The 25,958-nt window shown below is 43.0% G+C and overlaps 1 protein-coding gene and 1 long non-coding RNA gene across 6 annotated transcripts in view; one reads left to right on the forward strand and one right to left on the reverse strand.

Annotated features, from left to right (window-relative positions):
- PITPNC1 (phosphatidylinositol transfer protein cytoplasmic 1) overlaps positions 1-25,958 on the reverse strand; it is a 203,251-nt gene that overhangs the window by 18,384 nt on the left and 158,909 nt on the right. For all 5 annotated transcript variants that reach the window (XM_030533989.1, XM_030533986.1, XM_030533990.1 and 2 more), the window contains 2 exons: positions 21,649-21,744; positions 1,331-1,486 (listed from right to left, as the gene is read on the reverse strand). In XM_030533989.1, the coding sequence (XP_030389849.1) occupies positions 1,331-1,486; positions 21,649-21,744 (252 nt within the window). The remainder of the gene's footprint in view (positions 1-1,330; positions 1,487-21,648; positions 21,745-25,958) is intronic.
- LOC115635380 lies at positions 306-6,341 on the forward strand. The gene is made up of 3 exons (XR_003996576.1): positions 306-346; positions 1,148-1,252; positions 4,627-6,341. It is a non-coding gene; the product is annotated as an uncharacterized LOC115635380 (long non-coding RNA).

A 25,958-nucleotide genomic window follows, 5' to 3' on the forward strand; every position in this document is an offset into this window, starting at 1 on the left:
ACTAAACTTCAGGAAATCAAATGAATGGTGCAAAAGGCATCAGAACTACTGCAGTAAGTCAAACTCAGTTGTGTAGAAACTGTCATTCGGTGATATTTTAATATTACGCTAATGGTCCAGTTCTGATCTCATTTACATTGGTTTCTTAGGGTACGTCCAGACTACCCGTCGTATTGGCGGGTAGCGATCGATTGATTGGGGATCGATATATCGCGTCTCATCTAGATGCGATATATCGATCCCTGAATGCGCTCCCCATTGATTCCAGAACTCCACCGGAGCGAGCGGCGGTAGTGGAGTCGACGGGGGAGCCACGGATGTCGATCCCGTGCTGTGAGGACGGGAGGTAAGTCGGAATAAGATACTTTGACTTCAGCCACAGCATCCCCGTAGCTGAAGTTGCATATCTTACATCGACACCCCGCCCCAGTGTAGACCAGGCCTTACTGGTGTAGTTCTTGTGACTTCAGAGGAGATACTCTTGATTTACATCAGTGAGACTGAGGTTAGAATCAGACTCTAAATCTAAGGAGTGGGCTGAGACTGCCATGGTTTTTGTTCTTAGTATTATGAAATTGGCAGATTAGCATAATGAGAATTAATGAGCTTTTACTGCATCCAGATAGATAACCATTAAAGCCAACAGAGCTGTCAAATTGAAGTAACTCTTTGACCTCACATTCTGCTCTCACTTTCAGTACATTGGGAGTAACTACACTGATGTCAATGGTGTAAAATCAGAGTGAGTGAGGTCAGAGTCAGACCCACAATGTTTGTTTAATTGTGGTAACATTAAATGAACTGCTGATAAAGTGCAATACAGACTTTAAAAGCTTCAAGTAAAGAAATGACAGGAAAAAATATTTCAGTCTAGAAACATTGTATTGTATTCATCTAACAGTTCAGAATTGTCACAATAAAGCTGTTGTTATTGGCACAAATATTATTTTACGAGCAATGGAGGTCTCTTGGGAAAGGATGTTGTTAGTTCTGCCTACTTAAGGATCACAGCACTGGAGATGTTATTACTGGCTGTACTCAGAGGTGGGTAAAAAACTAAGCCTTGGATCTGAATAACTCGAGCCTTTGGGGGAGTTTGTATCCAGAGATTAATTTTACAGCTGGGCCTCTTCTCTTTAATTGACAGACGAAACCCAAGTTCCAGTCGCCCGTGAATGTTAAGGAGGTTTGGAACCAGATCTAAACCTGAACTCCCTGGCTCATACCCATCTCTAGTCCTATTCATGTGCAGGTCAGGATAATTCTCTAGTTCCACTTGGGCTCTAGCTCTTCTCCTGTGCAGGATAACAGCATATAGGCATTCACTGACCTTATGTACAAATTGTTCTACTCTAGTTTGAAGTCCCCAGACTTCAAATTTCACAGTCACCAGTTTGTAGGAGCACATGATCGGCTGGTGTGTCTCCCTCCAGCCTTCTTTTAAGAGGCCTCTCCCTGTCTTCTCTGACTTGAAATGTTTAGGATCCTGCAAAGCAAGGAGAACCACAATTGAAAAACCTTGGCTGAAAAGTCCCCATTTGTTAGCTTGTTAATGTGTCTGTTTTAAGGCACAATGGAACCATGCTAATAAACACTAAGTAAAAATAACACAATTTGCTTAAATGAATGGCAGGATATAATAAGATACATGAGGCCAAATACTAGTCTGTTACCCAACAGCCAGAGCTCTGATGGGAGCAGTAGAAACTTGGCGATGCTGTGAAGCTCATTTGGCACAAAAGATATTGTGGCATGGCAGGGCATGACGCTACAGGTCATTCTAGTACAATGCACTATAAGGCACTGTTTATTGCTCAAGGAGCAACAGGTCTATTTCCAATGAGACCTGCTAGCGTATTCTAGAGTTGGCAGCATACATACACACCTGACTGTGCTCCAGCCATACCCCTATTTCTGAAAACCATATCTCTTTTGGCATATCACACCCACAGAACATGGCAGATCTGCCAGCACACTCTCGTGGGTTATCAAAGGGTGTCAGCTGGACAGCCCCTTTGCAAGCATCACTACTTGTGTGAAGATCTGTGGCTGACTGCACTCTTCCTCTTCCCTACCCACTGCAGGAGTTAGTTCAGTGTAATGCACTAAAGCAGGGGTAGACAACCTATGGCACACGTGCCGAAGGCGGCACGAGCTGATTTTCAGTGGCACTCACACTGCCTGGGTCCTGGCCACTGCTCTGGGGGCCTTTGCATTTTAATTTAATTTTAAATGAAGTTTCTTAAACATTTTTAAAACCTTATTTACTTTACATACAATAGTTTAGTTATATATTATAGACTTTGTTACGTGCCTGGATGCTCTGCAAGGACGAGGCCCACACACACATGGTGAATTAATTGGCTTTAATGAAGGTAACATGACACACCCACAATGGGGACTCCAAGTGTTGCTGTCACGGGGCTGGGGAACCCAGCGCACGAAAAGCTCGGCCTGGTACGGAGTCCAGGGGCGGGACCGGGAGCCTACAGCTATATATACACAATACAAAAGCAACTCATACATATGCAAAAAGGGACTTCCCACAGGCTATGTCCGCCCCTTGGCCAAAGGCCAGGGACTTTCCACGGGCGGTGTACGCCCTTTGGCTGAGGGCCATGCAAACTGGTTTTAACCAGTTAGGAGTGGGTTATAACTGGAGTGCCGTGTCCTACAGTGACCGGCCGCCGAGAAAGTGAAAATACCCTAGCTAGGCCGTGACACAGTCTTCCGCAGTCCCCTACAGACTTATAGAATGAGACCTTCTAAAAACATTAAAACATATTACTGGCACGCAAAACCTAAAATCAGAGTGAATAGATGAAGACTTGGCACACCACTTCTGAAAGGTTGCCGACCCCTGCACTAAAGTGAAAATGCAGGGAGTTGCTCAACCTGAAGTAGCAAGGGAGCCAGATGGGATGACTCCTGTTGAATCTCATCCTTAGCTATAAACCAATTAACTATTGGAAGTTTAAAGTAAATGTAATGGCATGGGAAAATATCCAATGTGGTTTTTTAAAAATACTAAAACTCTCGTATAGATCATGTATAAAGAAACTAGAGAAGGGAAAGCAGAGATTCCATTGTGCTGTATGTCTGCACTTTAGAGCTGGCATGCTAACACTAAAATATGTAGTTGTGACAGTGCAAGTGGCAGGAGGGGCGAGCTGCCCCAAGTATGTACCTGTCTGAGGCCTCGTCCAGACTAGGGGAGGAAAATCAATCTTAGATACGCAACTTCAGCTACGTGAATAACGTAGCTGAAGTCGAATATCTAAGATCGAATTACTCACCCGTCCAGACGGCGCGGGATCGATGTCCGCGGCTCTCTGTGTCGATTCCGGAACTCCGTTCGGGTTGATGGAGTTCCGGAATCGATGTAAGCGCACTCGGGGATCGATATATCGCGTCTAGACTAGACGCGATATATTGATCCCCGAGCAATCGATTTTAACCCGCCGATACGGCGGGGTAGTCTGGACGTGGGCTGAGACATTAGGCACATACTCAGGTTGGCTAGTGCCTTCTGCCATTCACTTCGTGGCTATGCTCTATTTTTAGCAGCTAGCTCAATCAGTTAGCATGCCTAGATCTCCTCGATTTGGGAAGTACACCCCCCCCAGTTTGAAGACACTGTATACATAAATCCTGCCTGCATTTTATTTTGGGACTGTCTCTGCACATCATTTGGATGGAAAATAAACAGATAAAAGTCAAGGGTAAAAAACCAAACAAAAAAACCAACACAGCCAAGCTTCATTATCAATGTGTTGGAAGCAGAGTTACTCACCTGTGTGCTCCTTTATGAATTTATCAAAGGCCTTATCATCTACTGCCTTATACCTTGTGTACTCATTTATAACTGTGCAAAGTGAATGCAAAGAAGCCATAAAATGCTACAATCCTGATTTGATAGCATTTTACATGCATTTGCGCAAGTGTCAATGACAACACAGGTCATGAGGGCAGTGAAGAATCAGGGTCCTAATGTTCAAACCAACTGGGAGCACTGGAAAATTATAAAGAACTCTGTCTCTGAGGTTGAGGAAGCAAGTTAGATACATTTTAAGCCTATGAAATAACTACATTATGGATATAATCAGCAGATGGTAAAATGTACAAGTTTACATCATCTGTTTGAGATTGAGCATGAAACTTTACCAAGTTGGAACCTCCAGTAACAGCTCAATCATGGTACCTTTGGACAAAACCCTGACAGGATTGTAATTTCAACATCAGCTATTTGAAAGCCAAGAAGTATGATACTAAATATACTGTTTGATGGGGCAGTGAAGCCAAGACAATTGCTATTGAAAGCAAAGACATTACCATCCAGTCTTGATTCTTAAAATGAAACAGCTTTCCAGGTTCTCAAAATTCATTGCACATGTAATAAACTGTATTTTAAAAATAGGGATGTTTTGGAGATATGGTCATGAGAAGACAGCCAACTTGTTTTCAGGGTTTATTTTAAACAACACAAAAGGTTGTTTAGGTTTAGGTAGGATAGACAAGAAACACTTAGAGATTAGTTGCTGTTTATTTGCATTAGTTTGTTCATTTTTATGTATCTAGCCTTATGTCTATACCTGCTAATTGCACCATGTCAATCTTCATTTTCAGATGAATAAGGACAGGGAAATAATAATGAATTTACAATGCAACTCCTTGAATCTACCCTCAAAATCAAGTTCAGCTGTTCCTTACTCCCTGAGACCTTAATCCAGGAAAGCTTGTGCTTAAGTCCAGACTATTCAGAAAAACACTTAAATATGCACTTCACTTGAAGCACAAATTTCAGTTATGTCCTGAATAAGAGGCTGAATAAAGATGAGCTAGGAAAGAGGCAAAGTGGTGAGACTACTCTGTTTTTATGTCCTGCCACTCACTGTGAGCTTCTCCCTCACTTGGTGGTATTCTTTTTCGAATGTTTATAGTTAGCCCCAATGACTTGGCTTGTGATTTGATTCATAAACTGAAGCTCTACCATGAACCTTTCTGGTTACTAAGCTCAAATGAAGAGATGTTCTTTCCATCTTTCTGAAAATCATTACTTTCACATCCTTCTCTAAATGTGAGTGCAAATACTCTGCTTTCAACCCTACAACACTGTAAAAAACAAATCAGCTCCATCACATGGCAGAGTAACATACCGCTTCATATCACAAATCACAGTCACATAATGTTTGCCTGTCTTCTCATTCAATAAAACTTGACCTCAGCTTGGTCTAGGTATTTGGAAAGAACTGTTATATAACTCATAATTGACTGAAGCAAACAGTTCAATAAAAAAATGTAAGATGTGGATGTGGAATTCTAATAGCTGGATCCACAAATTTAGAAACGGTTTATAGCAACAATGTAGATTGATTTCAAATATTCTGGTACAATATGCATGCAGTAAATAAGTATTCTTCTTTGAGTGCTTGTTCATGTCAATTCCAAACAGGTGTGTGCGCATCACATGCATGACAGCCAGAAGATTTTTCCCCTAGCAATATCCATAGGATCAGCCTGGATGCCCTCTGCAGTCGTGCCTTCATGGTGCCCATTATAGGGCCCTGCCAACCCAACCCTGTCTCAGTTCCTTCTTACTGCCTGTAATGGCTAGCTGGAACTCCCCGTTGCTCTTGCCTTAGAAGCAAGTGTTAGCAGTGTTTGTGTATATAGTTTGTTAATGTTAGATAGTGTAGTAGTTTTTTCCTTCGGGGGGGGGGGGTCTCCCCCACCAATGTTTTTCCCTGGCACCGGGTTATGTCTTGGTTTCTGGGCTTTAAACCATGCTCGGACTGTGGCAGGTTTATGCAAAAAGTGACCCACACACTTCATGCTTGAAGTGTCTCAGCAAGGGGCATCTTAGAGAAAGGTGCAAAATCTGTATAAGTTTTTGCCCCTGGACTCTTAAAGCTAGGAAGCAGTGCCTCCGAGTATTGCTTATGAAGACAGCACTTTGGCCTCAGTCAGAGCCGGGCGTAAGCGCCACACCCTTGGTGCTCCAGTATTGTCCATGCATGAGCCGGTGCCAAAGAAGGACTCTGCTAGAGACCCTCAGCATCACCATGGCTCTGCCCACAGGCCCCAAATGTTGCACTCCCCAGTGCCCCACAAAAGAAAAAAGGCTGACACAGGGCAACTGTGTCACCAACCAGTTGGCCAACACGCCCCCATCGGGCACCCATTTGGTGGGGATTTCATTGACTCCTGCCCCGAGATGGGTCCAATCGAGTCCGGACCAGCACCGCTCACCAGCACACCGCCACAAGGCCTCCAGCTCCCCTCCACACTGGAGGCATTCGAGGCAGCAGTGGACCTTTTGGCACTTACAGTGCCACCCTCACTTTCTAGGTGAGAGATCGCCAGCACAGGTTCCAGGCCTGATACATTCCGTGGGCAAACCGGCGATGATGTCCATAAGACCACCAACCCCACTGCATCAGCCTGTGGCACAGGTGGCCCTTGTGGGTGAACCACTTCTGGCCCTCCAGTTGGCATTGCTATCCAGCACTAAGCGACTCCGCTCCTCCATGGTCATCACAAGCAGAGACCTCAGAGTCAGAAGCGGAGTTGTCGTGCTCTAATAGGAGCAAAAGATCCTGCTTCCACCGCAACTGACAACCCTACCTGGCACCGTGGCTGGGCCAATGGCAGGCTCCTTAGTGGCCCTTCTGGACACCCTGGGCCTATCACCAGAACTAGGGTTCCAGAGTGGCATTGGTGGCCTCAGCTTCTTTCAGGCTGGGCATCCAGGTGGGGACACACCCGCTGATGTCAATGATCTTGGCTCCGATGGAACCATCGATGACTGCGGCACCAATCATACCATTGGCAACTGGGGTGATGTTTGCAGCACCACCCTCAGCACCGATACCAGCACCACTCATGACGCCAACTGCAACATTGTTGAGGGCACCCGTCCCGATGCCAACTGTGTCACCAACCATGGCACCGGCCACGGCACCAACTGTGGCTCTGGCCATGGCACTGACCGCAGTGCAGCTGCTCCTTGCCCCACGGGACCACAAGGGGTCAAGGGCAGGGAACAGGCCCCAGTACCAACCACCATCTCATCTTCCTCATCGCTGGATGATGCGGTGACGGGTTCCTCAACAACTCCGGCCTTAGAGGACACTAGGGTCCTTCAGCATCTGCTGAGATGGGTGGCCCAGAACCTTAATATCAAAACTGAGGAGGTGGTGGAGGAGGCCAATCTGATGGTCGACATCCTCTCCCCCCACTCCCCGGGCCATTCCATATCATGCTGCCGCTGATTAAAACTTTCAGCAATGCCACTAAGACTCTGTAGCAGACCCCGTCCTTGTTGCCTCCGACCGCTAAAAGGCATGTGTGGAGGTTCTCTGTTCCCTCTTGAGGATACGAGCATTTATGCACAGTGTCACCACACATTGTTAAAAACATTGGATAAAATATTTAAAAGTGCCTATGTGACTTAGGAGCCTAAATCCCATTTTCAAAAGTGGCATAGGCTCTTACGAGCCTCACTCCTGTGAACTTTAAATGAGACTTAGATTTCTAAGTGCTTAAGTAATTTTTGAAAGTGGGATTTAGGAGCCCAAATTGCTTATGTACTCTTGAAATTTTTGCCTTTTATTCTTTTAAGGAATTTTCATGTGGTTTCAGATGATCTCTAGTTCTATATTAGTGGAGAAGAATAATGTTATAATAAACTGATGATAACTGCTAATATCAGATAGTGCTAAGAGTCACATTGACCCATACATGCAATCTATAGTTTTAAACTTCAATGATCATTCTGGTTAATGAGGAAGATACAGCGTATGAAGATTTCTCAGTTACTATTTCATGTTTTTAACTGTATACTTTGTGCTACATCAAATCTTATTTTCCAGCTGCAGAATGCGTAGATCCATGATCAATTTTCTTTTATTAAACATTTTTTCAATTCAGGTATTCTGTGGTTCTTATTAGCAGCATGGATGTTTCTTTCATATCAGTGAGTAACTTCCTGCTCTTACTCAACTAAAAGTGGACCATTGATGATTGCTCTTAAATGAAATGTTCAGGTAGGGTCTATCTGACCTGGATAACATCTTATTTCCAGATAAGATGTTATCTGAAAACTTCTGGTCCAGAATTAGTCAGTCTGATAAACTAGAAGTTCATCTGCCACATTGGGTTATTGAGTCCAGAGGTTACCTTAAAGAATTCTATTTTTATATACTTAAGGCAGGGGCTATCTTTTCATTTTGTGTGTATACAGTGCCTAGTATAATATTTTCCCCACCGCAGCAAGCCTCTAGATAAAAAGTTCCAAATTCACCCCAGATAACTCCATCAAAGTCAACAGAATGACCCCAGCGATGAATGTGCCTCAATATCCAAGTTTCCATAGTTTATCAAAGGAAACTAAACAATGACCATCTAAATTGCTTGAATATCTAATTGCAGTTGGGATTTGTGTTTTGCTCAAACCATAACAGTTATCAGGAGGTTACAAAAGGCATTTTGTTCTTTTGGAAAGTTAACTCAGCACACAACTATATTAGTGATGAAGACTCTTCCTTAGCTGTTGGTCCACAAACAGGCCACTGATATCTACTGCATTGCTCCTGGCTGAGAATCCTTTTAACAGTGACCACACTGGATGCTCACAGATGGTCTCTTGGTTCTCTTTAATCACGCCCATCTCTTTGAAGGACTAGTCATACATTGGCTGGAGTGCTTAAAGCACAGGTGCTAAGTGGTGATAGACCTGGATAGGCAACCTGCATAGCTCAAGCAGTGCCAAATCTTTTATGGTAAATCCTTCCTTTAAGAAAACATTAACATACAGATATCGCATGATGCACCTTTACGAATCAGGGCTCGGAAAGGCAAAGACTGTGGGGAGTATATTTCCATTACGGTACATTGAAAATAAAGGGTCAAATCCTAAGGACATTATTCAGCAATTAGTCAGTCCTTGCTCAGGCAAGCTGGTATTCAATTCAGTGGGAGTTTTGCCTGTTTGAGGACTGAGTAGAAAACTGAGTAATGTGGCCAAAGGAGCACAGCTCCAGTAAAAAGAGGAAGAATTGTGAGTCCAATTTTTTGTCCATACCCCTGAAAATTTATCCCAGCGTTTGCTGACTTTGGTCTTACACCTAGGAAAGGTGCAGGTACTTTACAGAGGAGAGTATCTGTCTGTCTTTGATTGTAGTTCTGTTGCTCCCATCGCTGTAGTATCTAAGGGCCTGATCCAAAGTCCTTTGAAGTCATTAGAAATCTTTCTATTGAATTCAGTGGGCTTTGAATCAGGCCACAAGTACTGAGTACTGTTCCAGATGCTTTGAATTCAATTTTCAAAAAGGCAGCTTCCATTCTGAGGGTGCAGTTTGTTCCTGCAATTGGGTGGCTCTTCTAAATCTGAGGACCAGCTCCTCCAGCTACCTGATGGAGAGCAGAAATCAGGTAGCAGAAGAGCCAAGTATTCTGATTTGCATTCACAATCCATTTTGCAGTCACAAATTGCATCTGCAGAAAGGTGGCCAGGTTTGGCCTTTTGAAAAATATACCTCTTTGTATAAAAGGAGGCCACGGAGGGAGGGCCCAGGTGACCTGCCTGGCCTCCATATTTGAATGGCACTGCAACTGCATGTGCCAGATTGCAATGCCACTTATTCTGATGGAGGATGACAGGTCCAAATGTGAGTGACACTATTGTCCTGAGTGCTAGGTCGCAATATCATTCACTCAAATTTGGCCCAACCATCCCTTTGTCATGCCTGGTGGGACGGGGCTCTGCCGTTACGCCACCCTACTCTTCTACACTAAGTGTTCTCAATATTCGCATTTCTCACATGCAACCACCAGGGACTTTTCTTGCAGCCACAGCCTCCTGGGCTCTGATTGGGGGGTGGGGCAATGTAGCAGCCCCTCCCCCTCCCTGTTGCTCCTGGATGCACCGCCTTGGTCTTGGTTGCTGGGGCCGCCAGCAGGAGTTGGGCTCTGCCCCCATCTGGAGATACCTGGTGCACACCCCCTGTAGGAGCAGGCAGCCAATGAGTTCCCCATCTTCCCAGGTGCAGTGGGGCTCAGGCTTTGGGCTTCAACCCTGAGGTTGCAGGACGCAGGCTCTGTCTGTGGGGCTTTGGGCTCCAGCCCTGGACTCTGGCTGTGCAGTGGCAGGCCCCAGGCTCCAGTCACACGGCTTTGGGCTCCATCCCTGGGCCCTGTCCCCCAGCCATGGGGCTTCAGGCTGTGGCCACGGGGCTTTGGGCTCCAGCCCCCTGCTGCCACCCCTGACCCCACATCCCACCCGGTCCCCGCTGCCTCCCCCAACTCCCCATCCAGGGCTTAATTTGTCCCCAGGATTGCCTGGGCTGAGTAAGTCTGTTGTGAAAACTGATACCTGTATGTTTGTTAATATCACTTTTCACAACAGACCTGCTAGCTAGCAATACATAAATTACAATGATTTGGATATGTATATGTGGATATTTATTTGCTTTTCCTAAAGCTAATTAAGTATTTTTGGAAAAAGTGTGAGAGCAGCCACCAGCAGGAGCTGGTGACCACACTTTGAGGCCACCAAAACTTTTGTCCTGAGAACCCCAACTTACCTTTCTGTTTTCCAAAATAAGTGCTCATCTCATTCAGAAAAATCAGGAATTCATCCAAATATTTCTTTGGGCATTACAGAGAATCTCTTTTCGAAATGAATTTAAAATACTCCTTGAAAGGGGGACAATCATTACACTCTTGGATCCGTGTATTTTGTATCTAGTGTAAATCAAGCACAGAGGCAGCAATCTTTTTGCTTTGTTAGCACTTGATACCTAAAGTGCTGTTTTTAGAGCACTTTGTACTTGGCAATACAATGTACTGCAAACACAGAGCAATTTGTGCCTTTCCCTAGCAAAATGACTTTATCAGATGAGTCTGCCTCATAAATTATATCGGACAAGCTTTGAGAGAGTTGGGGAAGGATGTTCGAAACCATCCATATACTTTGGTTGATGAATGTTCTAGAAAGGACCACACTGAGGCACTGAATTCTGAATTCTATGTTTGCCCTAAAGTTAAATGATTAGATGACTTCAGTGTTTAAGGGAACAAGGCTCATACAAAGGCTTTGCTGTGCTGAAGGGTACACTTCGCAATTTTTGGACTAAAGAATACTTTGCTATTCGTAAAAAATAAATCCCAGATTTCTGTGGGAGTTCACCTCAAAAGACATATTGTTACAAAGCTTACACTCATCATAACTCGCAAAGTTGTCATGGCCAGATCAACCCAATAAAACACACATGGCTACATTCTGATCTTGAGACATTAAATGGTAGGGTTAGGAATATGAAGGGCAGACAACATTTTAAAGCCACCATTCCAATCCCATTGAAGACGGTTGAGTAGCACTGGTGTAACAGAGCAGGGCTTAAAATTTTGTCTGTCCTCTTACATTCTTAACCTTTAGTTCCCAAGGCAAGAGTAAAGTGACTTATCAGCAACAGCTCAGGGGAGGGATTACGGGTTAATTCAGTGAAATCTAATCAAGACACTTCTCTGAAATTAAGTTCTTGCACTGGCTGTCAGGAAGACATCAGATCAAGTTTAGGTTTTGCTATTTACCTACAAGTCTTTATGTTCAAGATTATCCCTGGCCCTTGCCAATGCACCAATCCTGACCTGCAGCAGCCAGTGCTGGGCCTATATGACTTTGTCAGCTTTGTACTAGAAGCACTCCTCCTAGTCTACTCCTGGGGCTCTCTTGAACATTAATTGCTCTCCCAGCACTCCTGGTGATTCACCTCCATGCGGGGATTAGCTCTGAGCGCTGGGAGCACAGCCTGTTTACACTAGTGCTTTAAAGCGCTCAGACTTGCTGCGCTCAGGAGGGTGATTTTTCACACCTCTGAGCCAGCAAGTTAGAGTGCTATAAAATGTAAGTATAGACAAGCCTTTAGTCTCCAGAAGTGAAAGGGCAGTGGGCTAACACTGCACCTTTTTATCCTCCTACAGGTGGCTTTTTAGATGCCTCAAGACAAAGATTCTTTCTGGTGCACAGATTCTTTTTCTTAAACTCCTACCAGGGAACATTCTACCAACAGATATTTGACATGAAGTTAATTTTTTTTTTAGTCCTAAACTAAAGATCAATTTGTTTCATCTAGCATTTCAGAACTAATTCTTCGTGACTGTATTTTGAACTGTGTGACCTGGCATTTCATCAACAGCTGTGAGGGGTAGGCTTTGGATTTCAGACTGTACGTACAGTGCTCCAGAAGGCTATGTCAGTGCAAACTCCTACTAGTATATTTTAATTGTAAATTCTGTATTTCATTTTTTAAATATTTCAGTTTTTATTTGAAGTTTATAAAAATAATTTCCCTGAGGCTGCTAGATAAATACTGCTTTACCCCAAATGTCAAGACAATTCTGCTATAAAGCAAAGACATTAAAAAAAAAAAAGCACACGGTTCTGTGGCACAGAAGCACACGGTTCTGTGGCACAGACCATCTCTAGTATATATGGTCTTGTCTACACAGTGGAAATTGACAAGAATAACTAACTATTCTGGCATAGTTTAGCTATTCCAGAATAACACCTGTGTAGACACTCTTCTGGAATAAAAGTGACTTTATTCCAGAATTATTACTCTATTCTGGAATAATTACTCCACTCACAAAGCAAAGTCACTTTTATTCAGGAATAGATTCTCCACAGGGGGACTATTCCAGAATAGCTATTGCAATATACTTATTCCAGTAGACAAGCACAGTGATTGATATGCAAAGTGAAAAGGGATTTAAGGACATTAGATCAACATCTGCTCCAAGATACTTCATAGTAAATCTGGGGTGATTCCATTTGAGTTAATGCAAGGTATAACTGGGAACAGAACAAAGACATTTGGCCCTTTGTTGCTCTAGCACTGAGCACAGGCTTTGATATGCTTCATGAAACTTTCCATATCAGAAAGTCTTAAAGGAACAGTTTTCATTATAGAGGGAACATTTTGTTTTCTTTCTTCTACTTTGACACTTTAACAAGCTGAGATGACAAAAATGATTGATAAAAATGGGAATGGGCCTAAACTCAGACCCAGCAGTCATCATCAGAAAACAACATAGCTATGGCATACATGGAGGACATATGGTAATCTAGCCAGGCATTCTACAAGCTACTCAACTGGTGTTAGTAACTACAGGGAGATTTTCACTTGGTTCTGCTTAACCCAAGCTGAATTACTATACTGACAATTTAACACACTTTTACTATGGGAGCTGAAGAAGCTGTATTATTTCAAATGTCATCATTCTCTGTGCCTGAGGTATAATACGGGTTTAGTTATTCTAAAAACACCCCGACAGTGGCAAGTTGGACCCATTAAAACACAGCTGTTTTAATGGGTCCAACTAAACCCACTAAACAGAAATTGAAGGAGAACTGTGGCAGCTGCATGAAATCTTTCTATTTGGAGGTAATTTAAAAAGCTTACTCCCTGTCCCCCAACTTCAGCCACTTTGCTATAAACAGGAAATGAAACATTGTTAATCTGAGAATTTAAATATGGTGGTAAAGAACACTTTGCATAATAGTTCAGAGCTACGATAAATCTTTTGTTTATGTGAATTGCTCACTTGAGGCTCTCATTCTTGAGCAGTAGCTCAGCTTCCCACAGCTCCCACTGGCTGCAAGTGGCCGTATCTGTGGACGCTCAGGTAAACAAAGCATCTCATGACCCGCCACCGGCTTACCATGAATAAGCTGCAAACTAAATTTGGGAACCCCCTGCTCTAAATTGAGCCCCCCGAAATGTGAGTCATAGTCACTCAGGAAGGTGGTAGCAAAAGGTTTGATGATGAGAAACACACAGAAGGTACATCTACACTACGGGATTATTCCGATTTTACATAAACCGGTTTTATAAAACAGATTGTATAAAGTCGAGTGCACGCGGCCACACTAATCACATTAATTCGGTGGTGTGCGTCCATGGTCCGAGACTAGCGTCGATTTCCGGAGCGTTGCACTGTGGGTAGCTATTCCGTAGCTATCCCATAGTTCCCGCAGTCTCCCCTGCCCCTTAGAATTCTGGGTTGAGAGCCCAGTGGCTGATGGGGCAAAAATCATTGTCGCAGGTGGTTCTGGGTAAATGTCGTCAGTCATTCCTTCCTCCGGGAAAGCAATGGCAGACAATTATTTCGCGCCCTTTTTCCCTGGATTGCCCTGGCAGACGCCATAGCATGGCAACCATGGAGCCTGTTCAGCTTTTTTTTTTTTTTTACAGTCACCGTATGTGTACTGGATGCTGCTGACAGAGGCGATACTCCAGCGCTACACAGCAGCATTCATTTGCTTTTGCATGATAGCAGAGATGGTTATCAGTCGTTCTGTACCGTCTGCTGCCGGGGTAAATTGGCAATGAGATGACAGTTATCTGTCCTTCTGTGCTGTCTGCTGCTATCATGAGTGCCCCTGGCTGAGGTCGGCCAGGGGCGCAAAGGCAAAAATGGGAATGACTCCCCGAGTCAATCCGTCCTTTATGGTTTCTAAAAATAGAGTCAGTCCTGCCTAGAATATGGGGCAAATGTACTTGAGAAGCAGTGTATCAGAGTGCACAGCTGGTCCGTGCCAGATCCTGCAGAAATGATGAGCTGCATGCCATTCACGAGGGGTGCCCCTGCAACACCCCCACCTGTTGCTTCCCTCCTCCCCCAACCTTCCTGGGCTACCGTGGCGTGTCCCCCCCATTTGTGTCATGAAGTTATAAAGAATGCAGGAATAAGAAACAGTGACTTGTTAGTGAGATAAAATGAGGGGGAGGCAGCTTCCCGCCGCTATGACAGTCCAGGAAGGACATTAAGCGGTGTGGGGGAGAGGAGCCCAGCATACCGCTGCTATGACAGTCCAAGCAGGACAGAATCTTTTCTTTACACAGGAAAGGGAAGGGGCTGATGGAGCTCAGCCCTCCAGTTGCTATGATGAGGACGGTTACAAGGCGTCCTGTACCATCTACTGGGAATGACCAAGAACCATTCCTATTTTCACCCAGGCACCCCCAGCCAGCCTCACCTGAAGCCAGCCAGGAGCACTCATGGATTGATAACAAGGACGGCTACCAGTCCTACTGCACCATCTGCCACCAGAGTGGATACTGCTCTTCACTGCTGCAGCATCGCGTCTACCAGCAGCATTCAGTAGACATAGGGTGACATTGAAAGAAGTCAAGAAACGATTTCTTTCCCTTTTCTTTCACGTGATAGGGGGAGGGAGTAAATTGACGAACTATTCCCTGAACCACACCGGACAATGTGTCTGAACCTACAGGCACTGGGAGCTCAGCCAAGAATGCAAATACTTTTCGGAGACTGCTGTGGACTGTGGGATAGCTGGAGTCCTCAGTACCCCCTCCCTCCCTCCATGAGCATCCATTTGAGTCTCTGGCTTCCCGTTACGCTTGTCACGCAGCACTGTGTAGCCTGTAGATTTTTTTTTCCAAATGCTTTGGCATTTTGTCTTCTGTAACAGAGCTCTGATAGAACAGATTTGTTTCCCCATACAGCGATTGGATCCAGTATCTCCCGTACGGTCCATGCTGGAGCTCTTTTTGGATTTGGGACTGCATTGCCACCCGTGCTGATCAGTGCTCCACGCTGGGCAAACAGGAAATGAAAATCAAAAATTCGCGGGGCTTTTCCTGTTTCCCTGGCCAGTGCATCCGAGTTCAGATTGCTGTCCAGAGTGGTCACAGTGGTGCACTGTGGGATATCGCCCGGAGGCCAATACCGTTGATTTGCAGCCAAACTAACCCTAATCCGATATGGTAATACCGATTTAAGCGCTACTCCTCTCGTCGGGGAGGAGTACAGAAACCAATTTAAAGAGCCCTTATATCGATATAAAGGGCCTCGTAGTGTGGACGGGTACAGCGTTAAATCGGTTTAACGCTGCTAAAATCGGTTTAAATGCGTAGTGTAGACCAAGCCAGAGTGTCATCACCAATAACTGTAGATAGGAAGAACTCCAGGGAAGACACTGAGGTACAAGTGAAGAGAGCTGAGTGTAACAGCTAGACCCCCAAGTCCAAACTGAATTAGTTCTTGAACAAATGTATGGGCCAAATTCAGACAGAGTTGCACTTACTTGCACCCAGTCTGAATTTGGCCCTTTGATTCTCATTTAGAGTTATATATGGAATGATATCAACCCATTTTCTTATGCTGACTCTATGAGATTACCCAAGTTCTCATTGCAAAGTTTAGTGGTTTTGCTAGCATGTTTGCATACACAGAACTGTGACCATGTCCAGCCCTTGTGATAATGAAGGCTCATGTGGGTTTAGATAAACCTTTTTCAGATGCCTTGGACATTTACAATGCTCAGTATATGAGTGCAAAAAAGGCAGGAAGTGAAGATTGTGGGGTTTGGCTGATCCAGTGGTTATCTAATATACAAAAGCCATTAATACCTGGGCCGTTTTATTTATTTATAAAATTCTTTTTGCACCTATCCTCAAAATACATGGGTACTTTACAGCAATAAAAATAAATTTTCCTTTTGAAAGGGCCAGATCCTCAGCTGGTGCCAATCACTGTACCTCTTTGAAGTCAATTTATACCTGAGGAGCTGCCTATGTTTGTGCTTGCCACCATTAATAAAATCCTGTGATTCAGTAGTGCTTTTTTGCAAACGTTGAAGGATGAGACCGTCACTCTTAAATGGATTAGGGTCATTTAGATGGCTCTGGCCAAGAGATCACTCAAGATTATCCTGAACAATCATTGGTAGACATCCTCTAGGATGCTCCTGGCTGAAATGATAACAGCTCTTCAGCACATGTGGCCCCTGGGTGACTATATCTTTGACTCTTCAACTTATAGCTTCTGTTTGTTGCCTTGGAAGAGGAGGAGAGCAAATATATGTTACATGAATTACACTTCCCCTCCCCCCGCTTCAATCTTTGTCCTGTTCTCACAAAACACATTTCCCCTGTTCAATTACAGCAGAAGTCAAAGTGCGCCACAAGACTCCAATTGGAGATTATGTACATGAAAGACCTGTCTTCTGTAGCTTTGGCTCTATTGTTTATGTGAAAATCACTGCTATGTGATGTGCAATGGAAGGGAAAATACAACCTCTTTAACCGGACTCATACATCCCTACAAATATATTAGAATAAGATACCTCTTTTAGACTGTGGGCTCTGTGGAGCAGGAAATGTCTGTTTTGTTTGTACAGCGCCTAGCACAACAGGACTCTTGATTTCTCACTGGGGCCTCTAGGTACTACTGCAATATTGATATTAATATTAATAAGAATATAATCTTTATGTGTAACACAAATAGGTCCAGCTTTTCTGAACTTTGTTAAAGTTAGTGAAGCTGTGTGCATTTACACCAGGAGAAGATTTGGTCCATAATCCGTGGATTGGTTCATAAACAGAAACTCAAAGAAGGGTCACAATCAAATTGCAGAAGGTGGCTTTTCATGCAGAGGCCCCTGAAATATTTATGATATTGATAGTCAATTTACAAAGATGGGGGGAGGGAGAGAAAGGAAAGCTGAATGCCTCAGAGCTAAAAATAAACAATTTGAGTCACAAATATTAGCCTAATAAGAAAAAGTATGTTGTTAGTACAATTTTCTCTGATCACATTAGCACAGGAATAATGATCCACCTATACAAATAGACTAATCAATAAACACTGACATATTACAAGAAGATTCAACGCTGCGTCAAGTCAAAGGAGAATCTGGTCTGTGTATTGTAAATTGTGTAGAAAAATCCCTTTGAACCACTCTGAAAATTTTACATCCTTCTGTTTTTAGTAGAAACACTGTTAATTGTACTATGAAAAATACAAAGGACCAGATTCTCATCGACACTATGGTCCCTTTATGCTAATGGAGCCTTAAAATGGGCAGAAATTATATATACACCTTCTTTAAGGCCCCTTTACACTGCCAGAGTAGACTAAAAAGCCTTAGTGTAACTGAGAATCTGGTCCATATTCTTCATACGGGAATATGAAAACACAGCTTGGAAACCTCTGAGTGTACTGAATCAGTTTTTAGAAATTCATTACCAACTACCAAATACACACTGTATTTTTTTTTAAATGAGTACAGGAAACTCTCCCTCTAAATATTTACTTTTCCCTTAAATTGGAATGACGGGCATCTTAGCTCTCGGTGTTTTATTAATTGCTGAAGAAACGTCTATGGTCTCTGCATAAATTATGTTCAAGCACTGAGAGAAACGTAACAGTTGTTGGGATATTTTTGTTGTTTAACAACATGAAAAAACCTCTCAATATGCTTGAATCAGAGTCATAGATTTGTCCTTGAAATATAACACATGGTCTTTGAAACTCTTCACTGAGTTAACATGAAGTTGTTTTTCTGCATTGTAAAATAAACCTTATCAAAATGAAATTTAATAGTTGCGTATTAAGGAACCATAAGACATGCTTAAAAGCTATTTGTTATCTTTATGTTTATAGTATCTTGAAATGCATATTGAGATGAAAAAATATAACTTGATTTCCATAAAACATGGCCAAATACTGCCAGTTTAACTGCATGTCTGTTCTCTGCAGCTGTTATTCCTAAATGGTACTGGAAGACCATGGGATAGAGTTAAGATATTGTGAGGCTGGTGAGTCATTTCATAAGGTGACATATAGCATGGATTTCAGTACGCAACAGATGGCTTTTACTCTACAATATACTTATTTTTCACTCTCTTAGAAATACAGTTTTTCACCGTCTGTATTATGATGAGTAATGTATTATAAAAATTTCAATAGGAAGTATAAATAGGAGATCGTAACATATGGCTTTCACAGTATGAAATACAGATTCCCTATCTTATAGACTCATAGACTCTAGGACTGGAAGGTACCTCGAGAGGTCATCAAGTCCAGTCCCCTGCCCTCATGGCAGGATCAAATACTGTCTAGACCATCCCTAATAGACATTTATCTAACCTACTCTTAAATATCTCCAGAGATGGAGATTCCACAACTTCCCTAGGCAATCTATTCCAGTGTTTAACTACCCTGACAGTTAGGAACTTTTTCCTAATGTCCAACCTAAATCTCCCTTGCTGCAGTTTAAGCCCATTGCTTCTTGTTCTATCATTGGAGGCTAAGGTGAATAAGTTTTCTCCCTCCTCCTGATGACACTCTTTTAGATACCTGAAAACTGCTATCATGTCCCCTCTCAGTCTTCTCTTTTCCAAACTAAACAAACCCAATTCCTTCAGCCTTCCTTCATAGGTCATGTTCTCAAGACCTTTAATCATTCTTGTTGCTCTTCTCTGGACCTTCTCCAATTTCTCCACATCTTTCTTGAAATGCAGTGCCCAGAACTGGACACACTACTCCAGTTGAGCCCTAACCAGCGCAGAGTAAAGCGGAAGAATGACTTCTCGTGTCTTGTTTACAACACACCTGTTAATGCAATCTTATACAAATATTTTCACTGGCAGTTCTACATTTTCTATCCTAAAAATGGTTGTGCAGTCTTGTTGTGCACTATTAAACAGCCACTGTGCTCCACCCCTGCTATGAGGATATTACTGGGTCCAGCCTCCCTTTCTGCAGAAGCAAATTGTGCCTCCAGAATGAACAGCAGGCATGAATCGGAGTAGTTCTCTCTCTAGCTGCCTGCTTTGAGCCTGCAGTTGGGTAGTGTGAGGCTAACGTGCTCACACTTGCCACTGAAGGGTGAGTGTTAATTCTGCAGCTGTAAATTGCATCCACCTAAAGGAGGGAGCCCTTCAGCACACTTTAGATTATTGAAACACATGGCTGAAATTGTCAAAGAAGCTTAAGAGAGTTAAAAGAACAGGAGTACTTGTGGCACCTTAGAGACTAACAAATTTATTTGAGCATAAGCTTTCGTGGGCTCAGCTCACTTCTTTGGCTGAATTAAGAGAGTTAGGCGCTCAGTCTTCATCGAACTTCAATGAGTTTTGGGTGCCTACATCCCCTAAGCTTCTTTGAAAATCTCACCTTATATATTACATAGAAAAAACGATGTTAAAAGAACAGCATTTAGGTTATAACGCTGAGCATTTGAATGTTAGGAAATGCCAGATTTGTGGTTGCTCATGCAAGCTTAATTCAGCCCCTTTGTGCTTTGAACTTGTGCCCCAGACAAAACAGAGATCCTATGGAAAAAATAGTATGTTATCAAATAATTAAAGACTCTACTATAATGCATATGCAGTGCACAAGAGGGCAGAATAGCATAGTTATTTTATATGTAATTATATTATGTGCATTGTAACAACTTCTCAGAATGCATCTTAAGTAAAAGTCTTGAGCTTGATAAAGGAATCACTTGGCAAAATTCTATGACCTGTGTTATGCAGGAGGTCACACTAGATGATCATAATGGCCACTTCTGACTATAACATCTATGAATCAGCAGCAGCCTGAACCTTCAGGACCACAGCGCATGCTGCTACCACCTGAGCTACAGGACTAACTACACTAGCTAGCAGCAGCAGCAGCTGCGGGTGGACCAATGGGCTGAAGTCCTGGATCTAGGGGATGGCCAAGGGAATGATGAGCCTGGCCCATGAATCACTCTATCTCCCCCTTCCCCATAGTGGGAATTGGGGAACTTCCTGCCCCATGAGGTGCCCCCTAGTGGGACCAGGTGATGAGTCTGGGGAGATTTCTGGGGTGGATGGAGGGGAAGCTGCTCCTGGTAGGTGGGGGGTAGGGGTTCCTGCCCAATGTAGTGCCTCTAGAGGGGGACCTGGTCCACTGGGGTCATATGATGGACACAGGGGTGGAGAAGAGCCCAGCCCAGCTCTTTTTCCTCTCCCCTAACACTGCTCACACGTGTTCTCAATAAAGCATGTGCTGCAGCAGCCCAGCCTTAGAATGTTGGTGTTAGTTATTATTTAGGCAGGCTGCCAATGCTTTCTGAGGAATGCAAGCAAGAGAAAGAAAATTGTGATTTTGAACAGTTTATAACAACACAAGTCAAACAGAATTTCACAGAACAAAGACAAGGCACTTCTCCACCCTGAGAACATTTCCCCTGTTAAATATCAAAGGCCTGTTGTAAACTGGAGATTTAAGAACTTCTCAAAGAAAAGAATGCAAGTGTCTTTTATAACGGAAATTGTTAGGCAACCTAAATATAGGGGTCACTTCCAGATCCCTCTATAATCTATAGCTCTAGCCCACATTTTTAGACTAATGACCTGTACAATTTTATTTGAAAATACAAAACTAGTTTGAGTCCTAAGAACCCTTTCCTAGCCCTGTCCTTCCATATACACGAAACAGTCCCATCAAGGACCTTTTATAATTCAAATGAACATCTTATGATCTTAAAAGAGATCCACACATTTTGCATATGGATGCCATGTCAAACAAAGATCAACCAGAAGCATGTCTGTTCCCTGTAAGCAGACTGCAGAGCAATCCATGTATTGTTTAAAAGCCTTCTCCGATGCTGTTGAAGAAAAAGAACCTATTTTTGAAAGTACAAAGACATATCTGGACAACATTTTAGCACTGCAGTGGAGGATTCTCTGATGCTCCTCGTAAGCAGCATCTGGGTTCTGCAACAGGGGTCAAATATGTGGAAAAAAACCCTACCAGTGACGAATGAACTCTAGGCTACATTCCTTCTTCACTGTTCTATACTCTTACCTCTGATTCTTTGTAATAGCGCTCAGGGATTTCATCACAGGCAATATCGATAAAGCAGACTTCTCGCTCAAGATCTTTGGCTTCGTTGTCAAAAATCTGCAAGATTTAAAGAAACTTTAACTTTCCAACAGGACAGTTCCAGCTGCAATAGTGGTTACTAGGCATTGTGAGGGACTGAGCCAATGGCTTGTAGAACAGCAGAGCACACAGTGCAGAGGAATCTGACCTCATGCTTGGAACGCTTGCAGCAGCACTCAATGTTCCACATAAGACCAAGCCATCCGTAGAATCCAGAGGCCCTGCACACGTGCCAGAGCATGCAATGAGGCCCAGGGGAGAAAGTGGGCGTGACCAAGGAGGCAAACAACAAGCAATACATTCCTAAGCAGGATCCAACTGCTGCTTAAGAGGAATGTGCAGCAGCCATTGTTTTGGGCTATTTAATCACTCCTGCTTCAAGCCAGGAGGTACCGGACTGTACTTAACAGTGCCCCTTGCTGCTTCTCTGCTCCATCCACTCCTTTCCATGTCACTGTGCACACCTTTGTAGGCTCCAGCCCCTAGTGACTACTGGGTAAAGCAGATATTTAGTCAAAGGATTATTATTTATGTTGCCTTCTCTAATTGTTAGGCCAGATATCACCATCAAGGGAAAAGCTGACTTTCCAGACTCAAATTTCTTTTGTTCTTTCTAGAAGAGTTATTCTGCTTTTGGGACAATGATGAAATGTATCTGTGCATGTGTATGAAATAAGACAAAGCTTTGACTCTGCTGTTATACTGAGACTCGGGATTCTGGTTGAATCCTACAGATTAAAAGGTTGAGAAAACTGTAAAGTCACAGGATAAATTTCTGCTCTCAGGTGTGTGCATGAAGCTCCTATGGATTTAAATCCTTTAGGACCAGATTTGAAAGGCCAGGCTCCATTTCTGCACCTACATACTGGGGGTGCACTTTTGGAACCACAATTATTTGCATGTACAATTTAGGCAATTTCTATGCCTACCTACCTGACTGTGCCCACAAATCAATTACATGGGCATCTCAATGATGTATGCTGTGTCTGCAATGTTTTGTGGGCACAAAAATGGTGGCCAGGTTAAGGCGGTCCTAAAGTCAGGAGAGCCATGCATGCACATTCAAGGACAAGAACTGGACAAGAGTGTGTTTTACCTGAGTAGTACCGCTAACATTTTCAGGAAATATATATCTCTCTTGCTTGAAAAATAAATTTAATGAATATACAAAAAAGCTAAATCCGTTTCATTTCAGGCCAGTGGGACAATTAATTTTATATAAGGATACAAAATGCCAGAGTTACTCAGTAGCCAGACTGCCAGTTTGGTATTTCTGCAAGAAACATAATTATTCAATATACAGCATTCATAATGAAAGAGAGACTGGAAATGGGCAAATATATGGCAGGAGGTTGGGCTAGGCCAGTTTGTAAATTCTTAACAGGTTGCTATTAGTAACATAGATAAGAAATTTTCTTAAAAATATGTATTTTCATCTGACACTGTCCATTCAGCTGTGTACTTGACATGTTGCAGGCTCAATCTTCTAGCAGAACCTATAAATTACACACATTTAATTTTTTTTCTCCCTTTAAAAAAGTTTGAAAGAGGTCAGGTGGACAGATGTCTGGAGGCTGTTCAATTAAATCCCTAGCCTTTGAAAGTTTGTCAGCCAAGTGAATGGTTAGAAATGCACATAAAAATGTACCATCCTCAAAGGGTTAATTTAGGAGGAAGAAATTATTATCCCATCCCTCGCCATCTCCATTACCCCTCCTCCTCACCCCGGTTTGGCACTAGTACACAGACTGTTTCCTTAACTCCAAAAGTTGGCTGCATGATGTCCCAGCTCCCCATTACTAGCCCAAGTCATCATGTAATCATTGCTCCGTGTTCTTTTCTTAGACTGTCCTCACAAGATTTGCAGATGGAGATTTAATCCCCTAGTTTTATCAGCAGTGGAAAATAAGAAGTCATTAGAGTACAAGATTGATTTCTTTTTTAGGTCTAATTCTCTTATTGCCTCTTCTAGCCAAATACTTCGGGATATTCTTAAAGCCCACAGGGGGGATGGTTTGATTGCTTTTGCAATCAAAATTAAGAGTCTGGAGAAATTAAAAAGTTTTAAAAAAAGAGATTAAAGCCCACAAAAAGAAATGGAAGGCTCCCAATCTGTGCAGCTATATTTACAAGTGTGCTGAGAGTGAATGACAGGAATGCTTTGTTAATAAAGGAGAAATTGTAGAAAGGCTGAATGTTAAATATTATTAAATCTGAAGAGTCATTTGAAAGAGAGCGAGCGCACTTTACTACAATATACAAACATCTGTGTGCTTTCATTTTCCAAGAGGGATGAAAACTGCTCAAGAGAAGTTTCCCAGTCAGATTAAATCACCCACAAAATAACAGAAGAACAGACAGTAGATTTTAATTGAGCTATTTTGTATCGAGATAAAGTCGTTTGTTTAGAACAAATAAAAAGCCAAAAAAAAAAAAGCCCTGGGACAACGTTAGAAGAAGCTTCTGATGCCTAAAGAAAGATCACACGGCATAGAAATAAAACCAAATGCTTTTCAATTTACTCCCATTTCTTTTCTTTCTACTATGTAATGCGAGCTTCGCTACCCTTTTCTCTCCTAGGTTTCTGGCTCAAATCTAGCCCAGGTCGTAGTCACTGTCAGTTTCCACCATCTGACTGAACACGTAGGGTATGTGTTCACTGCAGAGTTAACCTGAACAACTGACACTTGGGTCTGGGCACGTGGATTATCCCAATTTGGGTGTGACAGCTAGAGCACAAAACCATACTCAAGTATACCCACTTGATTGCATTCACACTGGTCCTGCACTCACTCAGGTGAGGAAGTAGGACTTCTGGGGTCACATCCCATGGTTCTTTGTGCTGCTTTAAACAGAGCCAATCTATGATTCTTTCTTAGTGAATTGTGAGGGTACTTGTTTGACCTTGTGGGTGCATCTGACAAAGTGCGTATTCACCAATGAAAGCTCATGCTCCAATCTTCTGTTAGTCAGTAAGGTGCCACAGGATTCTTTGTCGCTTTTTGTAGATCCAGACTAACATGGCTACCCCTCTGATACTGAAGAAAGCCCTCAGTGCTAAGATAAAATATTAGATTCTGGGCATGGTTCTCAGTAACACTTAGACCCCTTGTCATAAACAGATAGCTAAGGGTTAATGTCTCTTTCACCTGAAGCACCTGACCGGAGGACCGGTCAGGAAACCGGATTTTTTCGGCTTTGGGTGGAGGGAATTGTGTGTCTGAGGTCTTTGTTTTCTGGCTGCCTGCTTTCTCTGAGCTTTGGAGAAGTAGTTTCTACTTTCTAGTCTTCTATTTCTAAGTGTAAGGACAAAGAGATCAAATAGTAAGTTATATGGTTTCTTTTCTTTGGTATTTGCATGAATAGAAGTGCTGGAGTGCTTTGATTTGTATTCTTTTTGAATAAGGCTGTTTATTCAATATTCTTTTAAGCAATTGACCCTGTATTCGTCATCTTAATACAGAGAGACCATTTGTATTTTTTCTTTTTTTTTTATATAAAGCTTTCTTTTAAGACCTGTTGGAGTTTTTCTTTACTTCAGGGAAATTGAGTCTGTACTCACCAGGGAATTGGTGGGAGGAAGAAATCAGGGGAGATCTGTGTGTGTTGAATTGGCTAGCCTAATTTTGCATTCCCTCTGGGGGAATAGGAAAGTCCTTTTGGTTTCTAGGACCGGGAACGGAGAGGGGGAGTCACTCTGTTTGGATTCACAGAGCTTGTGTCTGTGTATCTCTCCAGGAGCACCTGGAGGGGGGAAGGGAAAAAGGATTATTTCCCTTTGTTGTGAGACTCAAGGGATTTGGGTCTTGGGGTCCCCAGGGAAGGTTTTTCAGGGGGACCAGAGTGCCCCAAAACACTCTAATTTTTTGGGTGGTGGCAGCAAGTACCAGGTCCAAGCTGGTAACTAAGCTTGGAGGTTTTCATGCTAACCCCCATATTTTGGACGCTAAGGTCCAAATCTGGGACTAAGGTTATGATACCCCTTTATAGTGGGTATATCTGTATGCCCATTTTAAGGCCCCTTCACACTGCCAGTGTAGTGTGAAAGAGCCCTAGTGTAAGTGAGAATCAGGCCTTCCATGAACAGCCCTGAGTCTGTGTAACTGAATGTTCCTACCATAGGCAAAGCCTATCCTAGCTCCAGCTCCACACATCGTCATAAATAATACAACCTGTGCACAAGGGGGACAAGGTTGCATCTCCTAACCATTAGGCATTTAATTCTCCCTAAT

The sequence above is a fragment of the Gopherus evgoodei genome, chromosome 15 (genome assembly GCF_007399415.2).
Source record: "Gopherus evgoodei ecotype Sinaloan lineage chromosome 15, rGopEvg1_v1.p, whole genome shotgun sequence".
In the NCBI taxonomy this organism is placed as follows: Eukaryota; Metazoa; Chordata; order Testudines; family Testudinidae; genus Gopherus; species Gopherus evgoodei.